Source organism: Gorilla gorilla, chromosome 5 (assembly GCF_029281585.2).
Source record: "Gorilla gorilla gorilla isolate KB3781 chromosome 5, NHGRI_mGorGor1-v2.1_pri, whole genome shotgun sequence".
NCBI lineage: Eukaryota > Metazoa > Chordata > Mammalia > Primates > Hominidae > Gorilla > Gorilla gorilla.
The window spans coordinates 194,903,441-194,916,143 of record NC_073229.2 but is presented as its reverse complement, the minus strand read 5'-3'; the positions used below and the strand labels follow the sequence as shown (position 1 = coordinate 194,916,143).

At 42.2% G+C, this 12,703-nt stretch overlaps 1 protein-coding gene across 1 annotated transcript; it reads left to right on the top strand.

Moving 5' to 3' along the window:
• The first annotated feature begins 9,829 nt into the window (after positions 1-9,829).
• Positions 9,830-10,325, top strand: LOC101124995 (protein FAM87A). The gene has a single exon (XM_055391230.2). The coding sequence runs from the start codon at positions 9,846-9,848 to the stop codon at positions 10,323-10,325; it is 480 nt and encodes a 159-aa protein (XP_055247205.1). The 5' UTR covers positions 9,830-9,845.
• The last annotated feature ends 2,378 nt before the right edge of the window (positions 10,326-12,703 follow it).

Here is a 12,703-nt window from a genome sequence, read left to right as displayed (position 1 = left end):
GGGCCCTGACCCTGACCCTAAAACAACCCTAAACCTGGGCCCTGACCCAGACCCTAAAACAATCCTAACCCTGGGCCCTGTTCCTGACCCTAAAACAACCCTAACCCTGGGCCCTGGCCCTGACCCTAAAACAAGCCTACCCCTGGGACCTGGCCCAGACCCTAAAACTACCATAACCCTGGGCCCTGACCCTGACCCTGAAAGAAGCCTAACCCTGGGCCCTGGCCCTGACCCTAAAACATCCCTAACCCGGGGCCCTGGCCCTGACCCTATAACAACCCTAAACCTGGTCCCTGGCCCTGACCCTAAAACAACCCTAACCCTGGGCCCTGGCCCTGACCCTAAAACAACCCAAACCCTGTGCCCTGGCCCTGACCCTAAAACAACCCTAACCCTGGGCCCAGGCCCTCTTCCCTAAAACAACCCTAACCCTGGGCCCTGGCCGCGACCCTAAAAGAGCCCTACCCTGGGGCCCTGGCCCTGACCCTAAAACAACCCTACCTCTGGACCCTGGCCCTGACCCTAAAACAACGCTACCCCTGGGCCCTAGCCCTGACCCTAAAACAACCCTAACCCTGGGCCCTGGCCCTGACCCTAAAACAACCCTACCCCTGGACCCTGGCCCTGACCCTAAAACAACCCTATCCCTCGGCCCTGGCCCTGACCCTAAAACCACCCTAACCCTGGGCCCTGGCCCTGACCCTAAAACCACCCTAACCCTGGGCCCTGGCCCTGACCCTAAAACAAGCCTAACCCTGGGCCCTGGCCCTGACCCTAACACAACCCTAACCCTGGGCCCTGGCCCTGACCCTGAAAGAACCCTCACCCTGGGCCCTGGCCCTGACCCTGAAACAACCCTAACCCTGGGCCCTGGCCCTGATCCTGAAAGAACCCTAACCCTGGGCCCTGGCCCTGACCCTAAAACAACCCTAACCCTGGGCCCTGGCCCTGACCCTAAAACAACCCTAACCCTGGACCCTGGCCCTGACCCTAAAACAAGCCTAACCCTGCGCCCTGGCCCTGACCCTAAAACAAGCCTAATCCTGGGCCCTGGCCCTGATCCTAAAACAAGCCTAACCATGGGCCCTGGCCCTGACCCTAAAACAACCCTAACCCTGGGCCCTGGCCCCAGAATTGCTTTGTTTCTTTAATCAGTTTAAGATATGAACAATGATTTCAGACAGTACCAAGTCCTAGTAACTTGGAAGAAAATTAGTATTATTAATGACTGAAGCCATATGAAGACATAAATGATTATAAAATGCAATTACTTTACTACATTCCTGTGTACCCTAATAAAAAGTTCTATTCTTCTGTTGCTGTGTATAGTAATCCATAGAAACAAATTTTTCAGATAAATCTTAAAAGTTTCAAGAATCACACTAACTGTATTCTCCATGTGACCCTATCTTCTTCATAAAGTAGTCCCCCCGTATTCACAGTTTCATCTTCTACAGTTTCAATTGCCCACAGTCAGCTTTGGTTTGAAAACATTAAGTGGAAAATTCCAGAAATAAACCATTCATAAGTTTTAAATTGTGTGCCATTCTCGGTGGTGTCATGAAATTTCACACCGTCCTGCTCTGTCCTGCCTGGGATGCAAATCCTCCCTTTGTCAAGCGAGTCCTACACTACCCGCCCCTTGGTCACTCAGTAGCCGTCTTGGTTATGAGATCACCTGTTGAGATATCACAGTGCTTGTGTTTAAAGAACCCTTATTGCACTTCATAATAGCCCCAAAATTCAAGAGCAGTGATGGTGGCCATCTTGCTATAACTGTTTCATTTTATTATTATTCTCGTTAATCTCTTACTGCACCTAATTTATAAATTAAACTTTATTATAAGTGTGTATATACAGAAAAAAAAACATAGTATCCATAAGGTTTGGTAGTATCCACAGTTTCAGGCATCCACTGGAGGTCTATCCCCTGAGGTAAGGGAGCCTACTATACATTAACATGTGTCTTGGTAACTCACAGATATGCTGCATGATAGAACTCTATGCCCTCTCACAGATAGGTCCCACCTCCAGCCTTCCCCTGCTGCCATCTAACATTCTAAACTCCAGCTCTGAATGTCTGTCTCCTGCTGTGAATCTTCAGTGACTTCGAAACTCAAGTCAGGACCTCTCAGTTTGGCCTCACTGCTCAAGATTGAGCTGAATTCATGACCATAATTCAAGCATTCAGATTCATGGGCTGTTTTGTGGGTTTTGCTATCTCTTATTTTGTTTTTGCACATCTTACCCACTGAAACGTTGGGCTGCAAAAAGTTTGATCACTAAATATGTAGGCAATGCTGGATACTGGGCTGTTATTTACATATTTGTATCACCTTTTATTTCACAAGATAGCATTGTCAGAGTAATTTAGTATTTCAACATAATCAACAAGTAAAATAAAATTAATGAGAATGATCTTACTTTGAGTATTTGTGTCATTTCTAAAATGGTCCTTTTTCCTCTTTTTGGATGCATATTCATGCTCTTCATTATTGAATATTTCTCCATCTTCGCTATTTAAGATACTGAAATAAAGACATATTCTATTAAAATATTTTTTCAGGGAGATCTTCATTTGGCTTTTCTTTTGTAAAAGGATACAAATACTTCAAAGTGACAGACTGTGGGCTTGAAATCACAGGGGTAATGTCTAATACATTTTTGTTTCATTTTGAGAAATAAGATGTATCCTGGTTCTTTGAGAATATTGTACCAGAAAGTGCTGAACATGTTTTAGAATCTCTGAAGGGTCTTGATATGCTTATCCAAGGTAGTTTCAAACATCAAAATGGCTTATTAAAACAGAGATTTTTTAAAAAACAACTATTAAAACTCCAGAAAAAAGATGGCAAGAACATGATGATACCCAATACTGACCAATGACTTGATGTATCCCTTACCCCATGCTGAGTAACCACTCAACATTTCTGTTTACTTCCTATATGTTTAAGGGTTTAACTGCAGTTAATTATTACTGCACTGAACATGTTTTTATTAAGCACCAACCACATAAACTGTTAACACATTTAACTGGAACCAGGTGAAGTGACATGTATATTTTTACTATTTAAATACATTTAATTAAAAGCTGTTCTTTGTGAAACAAGAAAATCAAATCATAAGGCAATAACTAAACAATGGGAACACCTTTTACTTTTTAAAAAAAGTCTTCCTTACAGAATAAAAAAACCTGTAAATAGTAATCCACATCCTCAAAACTAAAGATGTGTAAAATTTTTATTTTCCACATACTGTTAACAGATTTTCAGTGTAAAGTGAGGAAGGAAGCTCTGTGGAGACAAGCTGGTTGGTGGAGGCATGCAAGAGTGGTGCTCAAATCCAAGGAACTAAAATTGCTTATTTGCCGGTCATCGTTCTTTGACAAGAAAATTATATACAAGCCCCTTTCCACTCACCAGTATTCACTTTTAGTAAAAAACAGCTGACTTTGCCAAATGAGTCACTTTCTCACTGTCAGAACAGACTTAAACAGCAGTGCCAACAGTTGTAAATCATCAAGACAAGCAAAGCACATTTGAAAAACATACAAACAACTGAACTTTTTGTGGCAGACATTATAACAGCAATTTATGGAAATGTGTTGATGTTTGTATTTTATATATAGTCTTACACCAGTTTGTTATCATTGATTGAAATACTGAACGTAGAAGCTTTAGAATCTAAAAGGGCTTTTCTAATGAAAATTACAAACATATCAAAGGAAAAGCACAAATACAATGTTCTCCAGAAATAGTGTCGCAGAAATAAAGACAGAATATGGAAGGAGACAGGACTGCTGACTAATCTCATACGTACAGGGAGAAGGACACTCCATGCAGCTTAGCTCCAACATGTGAGCGTGGGACAGAAAAGCAAGGTGAACCTAAAGACATCCCATGGACACACTGAGCTGGAACCAACTCTGCCCATAGGTGGTGGGGCCAGGTTCAGATGCTTGCAGTAACTGCATCCTCCTGTGAATCTGGGCCTACATGGCTGTGGCTCCCTGGGGGCTACCCACACTGTGGATTCCACAGGTGGAGGTGACCTTCTTGGGCACTGCTGGGACACTTCCTGGGCCTGCCTGGGCAGTGGTAGGGCTCAGAGAACTTCAGCGTTAGGGCCTTGGGGAGTCTATGTCAGACTTGAGGACCAAGCCTGGGCTCACAAATGACAACTAGGCTACTATTTTTACAAAGTATTTTAAATGGGGAAAAAGCCATTATTTTTTGGTTATGGGTTTTACACTGTCAGGTAAATAAAAATGTACAAGTAGAGAAGAAAGATGAATGCTTCTGAAATTTAAATTCGACACATTAAAATGTTAATAAAGGAGTATTTAATTTATAAATCTTTCTATTCTGCATGTATCAACTACATTTCATAGCAATCAACTACATGTCATAGCAAACATGTTCTCTTTTTATAACCTTCAAGAAAACATCACCTACTCTGCCTTAAAAACAAGGGAAACTGCCCAACAACTTGATTAAAAAATGTCAAACAACTTCAACAGACACTTCTCCAAAGAAGAGACACAGCAGCCAACAAGCCCATGAAAAGATGCTCCACATCACGAATTGTTAGGTAAATGCAAATTAACACTACAATGAGATACTACCTCATGCTCATTATGAGGCTACTGGCAAATTAAAAAAAAAAAAAAGTTTAACAAGTGTTGACATGGACGTGGGGAAACGATCCTTCGTGCAATGTTGGTGGAAATGGAGGATGGTGTAGCTACTATAGGAAACAGTATGGAGGTTCTTCAAAAAATTAAACACAGAATTACCATATGATCCAGCAATTCCACTTCTGGGTATATATTCAAAAGAACTGAAAGCAGAGAATGAAAGATACTTGTATACCCACGTTCATAGCAGTATTACTTGCAACAGATAAACATGGAAGCAACCCACATGTCCATCAGTGGATGAATAAACAAAATGTGGTGTACACTATACACAATATGGAATATTATTCAGTCTGAAAAAGGAAATGCTGACACATGCTACAATAGGGCTGAAACTTGAGGACGTTACGCTGAGATAAGACAGTCACAAAAGGACACATACTGTCTGATTTGACTTATATGAGGTACTCAGAAAAGTCAAATCATACAGACAGAAAATAGAAAGCCAGTTACCAGGTCTGGGGGTGCTGGAGAATGAAAAGTTAGCGTTTAATGGGGACAGAGTTTCAGTGTGGGAAGATGTAAAAGTTCTAGAGATGGATGGTGGTAATGGTTGCACAATAATGTGAATGTACTTAACACCACTGAACTGTACATTTAAAAATGGTTAGGATGGCAATTTTATGTTATGTGTATTTTGCTGCAATTAAAGATAAACAGTGTGCAAGAGAGGAGAGGAAGTAGCAGCTTGTCTTGTTCATGCTGTCTGAGGTGCATGTCGGAGGGATGGGGTGGGGGCGGGAAGTGTTAAAAACAAAGAATAGAACGTTATACAACACAAGCGGAAAATACAGGGCACAAACGCACTTGTATAAAACACAGAGTTTCCATAAACTTAAAACATGTCTGAATGATGGAGCTAACAGCCCTTAACTCCCCACACCCAAGCTGCACCACGGCATATGTCACCCCCTTGCTTGCAAATGTGCCCAAAAGGCAATGACATTCCAAGTTTCCTCTGACAAGCCCAAGGACAGGGCATGAGTTTTCCAAGTTCCTTTCCATTCAAGAAAAGGAAGAGAAGAGAATAGAGAAGAATCAACAAAACAACTCCAAATAGAAGTAAACGAGAGCCAAGAACGGAACTATTTCTCATAATTAAACCCCAATTTCTATAAATTACAATCCTCATTCTAGTGATGACCTGAAATAAGATTTGCATTTTCCTCTGATGGTATTTTCCTTAAGAGATGGATAACAAGGTCTTAATCTTCATCTCCCAGACCACTCTAGGGTTCTAAGCACAGGCTTTACAGAAATGTGCTGTTATGGGCCATCATCTTCAAATCATTTCCACACAAGTCTAGGAAAATAAGACAGGCTAGGATAAGCCTCCGGTTTTTAAAATTGCTAATCAAGGGCATCAGTTCTTAACTATATTGCTGTAAGATATGTCACAAAACTTTTGTTACCAGTAAGAAAAATGACCAACATTTGTGAATGATTTAATTTTTAATAATTATTAAAGTACTACACTACACACAATAAAAAATAATACATACTCATAAACTCAACTTCCCTGAGTTGCCGGTAGGAAGCAACCCTGCCGAGCCCTTGATTTTGGATTTCTGGCCTCCAGAATTGTGAGGACATACATTTCTGTGGTTTTAAGCCACTGAGTTTGTGGTTATGGAATCCCAGAAAATGAATAAAATTATCTATCTTTTCAAGTTACTTCAGTTTGATATTGATTATGAAAGGTACATATATGCTATCAAACAGAAGAGACTTTAGGGAGAAAAAATCTTGCATAAATGCAACAAGTTGCCATGACTCTAAGTGCCAAGGTAATATAACATGCAAACTGTGATAATTTCACCAAAACCAAAACAAAGTGGAACAAATCCTCAAACACAGTTGTTGATAATTCCCACCCTGGCCTCCTCTGACATTTCCTTTGGATCAATTTGGCTGCACCTCTTCTGTCAAGCAGGAGCTGGATGACATTTTGGTCAGCTCCTCCCCAGAAGGGAGCTACAATCTCTGCTCTAACAATCCCCAATTGTTGTCTTAAGTTAGACTGTGTTCATCAATGGCTACCTACTAAACTTAGCTTTTTATCTGTACATTTTCCAATCAGGCCATATTATTTTCTCCTGGTAGGCAAATGTTTACATTTATCCCTTTTCCTGATATAAAGCTACTTCATATCAGTGTGTTATTAGTCTCTAATTATAAGAAGATAATCCAGAAGAGAAAGTCCAGTCAATTTTATATAAGTTAAAAAAAAAGATGTGAAACCTATTTTTAGAATTAACATTTCCTTCCTAAATATCTAACACGACACACTTACGGACCCTTAACACACCCTTCTTACATGAAGGGAGCAGCAGAGCAGAGGGCGACAAGAGCACCAAGGCCAGGTGGAGCCACAGCCAATGTGGGCCCATCTCACTCCGCAGGGAGAAGCAACTGCACTGTGCACAGTGTGCAATCTGGCAGAAGGGAAACACCGTCTTAAAGAGCTTCAGATGCAGCAACCTTGAAGAAGGGCTGTGCCAGAAAGTCCACCAGATGAGGCCGCAAACCTATCAAAGGGCATCAGACACTCTGTGCACAGGGTACACAAAACAATGCCTCCCATATTCTGTGACTTCCTGCATGTGCCACTTGGACCACCACACTCCCTACCTGCACCATCTTACCTGGACAGACTAAATCTCAGCCACCTCATGACTACGATATTAACATGGCTTCCAGTTCTATAAATTCCTCCCCCTTAAGAATGCATGTCTGTAAAATCAGAAATGATGAAAACTGGACTTGTGAGTGGCTTTGTAGTAGGGATTACAGGTCCAGAATAGAATAGGTTCAGTAACATATTTAAGATATTTAAGGGAAAAAATATAAGCCAAAGATTTAACATCTATATAGTGACTATCAAGGGTAAAAGTCACACATATTTTTTATGAGTACACACAAACACAGGAAGTACGGTGACCAGGAGCTGAGGGATGACCCACTAAAGAATAAGCTCTGGAAACCAAAATGACTAGAGGCAGACGCAAAGGTGAGCTGCCGGGTGGTCTGTATTTATCTGTGGAGCTGCTGGCACATGACGGTGATAAAAGTGCAGCATGCCATGGTTACCAGCTTGGACAATGCAGACAAAGAACAACCACCAGAGAAGTGGTAGGGGCAGGCAGAAGATGTGCAGGAGCCAACTGGGACTGGGGTGTCCATCAGCTAACTGCAGTATCAGGTACTATGGAGAGCCAACCAAAGAAACTAAGTGTTTGCTATAAAGGCATTAGGATAAAAGTGGGAAAAAAAAGGAAGGAAGAAAGCCCTCTTAAATACCAAAAGGGTAAAAGCAAATAAAATAGAACAAGGTGGTTCCCTGTTATCTGTGATGTAAAAAATGGACTTGGCTCACCTATTAAATGGAAAACAGTCTTGGATTGGCTCACAAAGCAAAATCAAACACCATACTGCATATAAGATATACAGCTATAAAAGGCTGGGAAAATATAGAGAGAATTTATAGGACTCAGAAAAAAAGTAACTGTCGCAGGAAACTTTATAGCATTAAATACCTATATCAATACAAATTTAAATAATAAAAATAAATTATTTAAACATATAACTGAAAAAGCCAGAAAAAGAATAAGTGAACCAAAAGAAACGGGTGAATTATTACAAATAAAAGCAGATATTATTAAGTAGAAAAAGAATAGAACTAAGAAGTAAATCCAAAAGCTGGCTCTCAAGAGAAAATAATCAACCAAAACAAACCACTAGGTATCTGATTAGAATAAAAAAAAATAAGAAAGTTACAAGTGCTAACAGAAGAAAATTTAAACATTGTAAAAGATAAGGAAAAGAAAGAGATAGAGAGAAAAACGTGTACATTAAAAGAGACTTTAAAAACCTATCAAATTTTAAGAATAAAACAACACTAAACTATAGTGTCTAGGGATATACACTTGGTGATAAAACTATAAAGATTAGGGAAATGATTACCATAAGAGTTTGGGAAGTGGTTATTTTTGGGGAGAGGAAGTAGGTTATAATAGAAATGGGACATGCGGTGGGCGCTTCTGGGATGAATGATAAAGTTCTATTCCTTGACCTGGGTGTGGTTACAAGGATGTTTCCTTTATAAAAATGAAGAAAAACATTAAAAAATCATTACAGGCAACTTTATAAAACTCTTTGCAGTAAGTTAGAAGTAGATGAAACATTTTTTAAAAATATTAAATTTAATGCTATTCCAATATAAAATCAAGTTTTTTTCTTAGAGCTAAACAATTATAAAATGCATTTAAGAACAAGAAGAAACTATCCTAAAATTCATATGGAATGAAAAGAGAGCCCAAATAGCCAAAGCAAATCCTAAGCAAAAAGAACAAAGCCAGAGACATCACACTACTCAACTTCAAACTATACTATACAGCCCCAGTAACCAAAACAGCTTCTGTACTGGTACAAAAACAGACTCATAGACCAATGAACAGAACAGAAAACTCAGAAATAAAGCCACACACCTACAACCATCCAACCTTTGACAAGGCCAGCAAAAGAAGCAGTGGAAAAAGACCATCCTATTCAATATATGGTGTTGGAATAACTGGCTAGCCACATACAGAAGACTGAAGCCAGACCCCTACCTTTCACCATATACAAAAATTAACTCAAAATATATTAAAGATTTCAATGTAAGACCTCAAACTGTAAGATCCTGGAAGATAACCTAGGAAATACTCTTCTTGACGTTGGCCTTGGCAAAGAATTTTTGGCTAAGTTCCCAAAAACAATTGCAACAAAACAAAATTGGCAAGTAGAATTTAACTAAATGGAAGAGCTTCTGCACAGCAAGAGAAACGTTTGATGGAGAATACAGACAACCTACTAAATGAGAGAAACTATTTGCAAACTATGCATCTGACAAAGGCCTAATATCCAGAATCTACAGGGAAGTTATGCAAAAAACGTTCACTTTCTGTCTGTGTTCAGGTCACCAAGAGAATAGAAAGGAAAAGGGAAGAATGCAAAAGTCAAAGACAATTCACCCTCCTTGAGACAGACCTCCAGTCCAGGCCAAATCTCAGCCTGCCCTTGGTCCGCTGTGGTTGGGCCTGCACCCAAGCCATGAGCACACGCAGCAATTGTGGCAGCAGAAGCTTCCTCTGGGCTCAGACTCAGGCTGATGCTGCGTCAGGACCTGCCGCGGTCTCCGCTGGGCTTCCTGGGACTCGGTGGTTGTGGGCTGATTGTAAAGCATGGAATGACTCTTAGAAACTGGGCGTCATTCTTTGTGGTTTCCCAAGCTTGGTCTCTGATGATACTCCAGGTCTTAGGAGACATGCTGAATATTTATTATGCTTACATTCAAGCAACATTAACCCTTAAGGTTGATGTAGCTCCCCGTCTTTTTTTCCCAGAAGGAGGAGCACTGAAGGAACATTTTTCCAGTATGGATTCTTTCCAGCTCCGAGAAGCTGGAGGCACACGGATCCCTCGGCCAGCTCCCATCTATGGACCTGCTGTAGTCACAAGGGCTGTGACTAAGGCTCAGTCCCTGAGGAGTGCCTTGGCATGGGCTGCTTTAGGCTGTAAACACCCAGTTTTATCCACTTTATGTGAAGAAAGCCAACAAGGAGCATGGAGTGAGTTCCGCAGGTTTTAGTGTTTGCGGCGGCTGGTGCTCAGTGGGGATGATGGAGGGAAGGCGCCTCCCTCTGTGGGCCCCGAGGTCTGTGCGGGAATCAGCTCTGCAGCTGTGTCCAGGGGCAGCCGTAGACCACACACGGCAGGCTCACAGCTCTGTTCCATGAGAACTTTATACACAAAAGCAGACAGGCTGGCCTCTGGATCATAATCTGCTGGCCCCTGGGTAAGAAATTTTAAATATTTTAAATATTTTAAATATTTACTTAATTCTGTTCAACAGAAGGGGTGATATACTGAGGAGTGAATAATGGGAAAGATCTGATTCAGCTGTATCAGGGAGAACTGGTGTAAATTCAACTTATTAACTGAATTCACAGTATTCGTGTTTTATGCCTTTAGCGGTTAAAAATGGGTCATACACGAGCAGCATGCACTTCACTGGCGTGGCAGGGCACCTCAGTGTTTACATGTGTGGTTCCCATGCTTACCAGGGCTGGAGGCCCCTGTTAGTAGTGAAGTGCATGTGGAGTTCTGGATACTTTTCCTGGCTTTCTCTATTTGTGTGAGCTTGTGCAGTTAGAGGTTTGGGCTGAATTTGGGTAGAAATGGGTGGCTCACAGGCTGCAAAAGTTCTGTGGACCCTTTTTCCCCCAGCTGATTAATGTTGCAAATATTAGAATATTGTTACGTAAAAGTCTGGATTTTTAGTTTCTTTCACATTGGAATAGCTGCCAACATTGGGCCTGCATTCATCTCTCTAGGGCAACGTCGGCTGCAGCGGAGATGGCTGCTCCCCGGTGGGCTGTGTGCTCGGCCTGCAGCCCCCGCCCTCCGGACTCCGTTCACCTCCGCTCTCAGGTTTGCGCCTCGTCATTGTCTTCTAATTTTGCATCCCTGGACTGCGTGACCTACAAGGCTCTCAGCACAACAAGACTCTATGATTCTGTCTATTGAAACAAAAAGCCAGTGAGGCAAGTGTATCATCCTGTTGACGAATTCACAGGATTAACTCTGGGAGTTGGGGACAGTGTGTATTCTTCCTCCAGACACTCTCTGTTTCTCATGGATGGAAAGGTTCTGCTACTTGTCCCGTGGTCAGGCCCAGCCAATGGAACGGAATGGAAGTGACTCTGCCCCTTATTGGCAGAAACTTTAAACGCCGCACAACGTTCCTGCACCCTCCCCTCTGCCATAAGCCTGGCAGTGCTCAGGATGGGAAAATTATCTCACCTGGGCCTGAGGATACAGGAGCTACCCCCAGCCTGCAGTGGAAGAGAAGCATGGACAAGTGATTAAACTTTGTGTTTTCAAGCCACAGAGGTTTTTTGAGGTTGTTTGCTACCATGCTTTGTCCCTACAAACACAGTCATGGAGAAGGCCAGTGGCAGAGCCTGAGCCGTTCGCCCATCTGTTCACCAGTATCCAGAATAACAATAGATTTTTGAAACATTCCTGAGAAAATTCTGGGAGTTGCATACCGGCCAGTCTTATTCTCTAAAGTTGTTCCTTCTAAAGGGTGGGATGACTGAAAATTTCAGAAAAGCAAACTACCGCTGAAAGGCAACATTATCTCTATTGGCAGAAGGCAGCCTGAGCAATCTAGATTTTCCACGGTTCACCAACTAGTTTTTAAGGAAATATGGCTGTGAGAGGAATAAAACATGATTCCTATCTTTAAGGAACTCAGAGAAGTGAATTAAAGGAAGTCACAGATCAGACAACCAACCACACAAAGTTTCTAAGAGCAAAGTGTTCAGGTCAGCAAGTCATTCTTATCCACTGCTTTGCCTTCTGAGGTTTCAGCTACTCTCAGTCAGTCATGGTCCAAAAACATTAAATGAAAAATTCCAGAAATAAACAATACACACGTTTTAAATTGTGTTTCATTCTGAGTAACGTGATGAAGTCTCATGCCGTCCCATTCAGGCCCACCTGGGGTGTGACTCATCCCTCTGTCCAGCACGTCCACCCTGTCTATACTACCTGCTTTTCCAGGAGATCCACACGGTCTAGACTACATGCCTGGCCAGCAGATCCACCCTATCTACACTACCTGTTTTTCCAGCAGATCCACCCTGTCTACACTACCTGCCTGTCCAGCAGATCCACCCCGTCTACACTAGCTGCCTGGCCAGAAGATCCACGCTATCTCCACTACCTGCCTGGCCAGCAGACATGCCCTGTCTACACTACTTGCCTGTCCAGCAGATCCACACTGTCTACACTACCTGCCTGTCCAGCAGATCCGCCCTGTCTACACTACCTGCCTCACCAGTAGATCCACACAATCTACACTACCTGCCTCGACAGCAGATCCGCCCTATCTACACTACCTGCCTGCACAGCATAACCACCCTGTCTACACTACCTGCCTGGCCGGTAGATACACGCTAT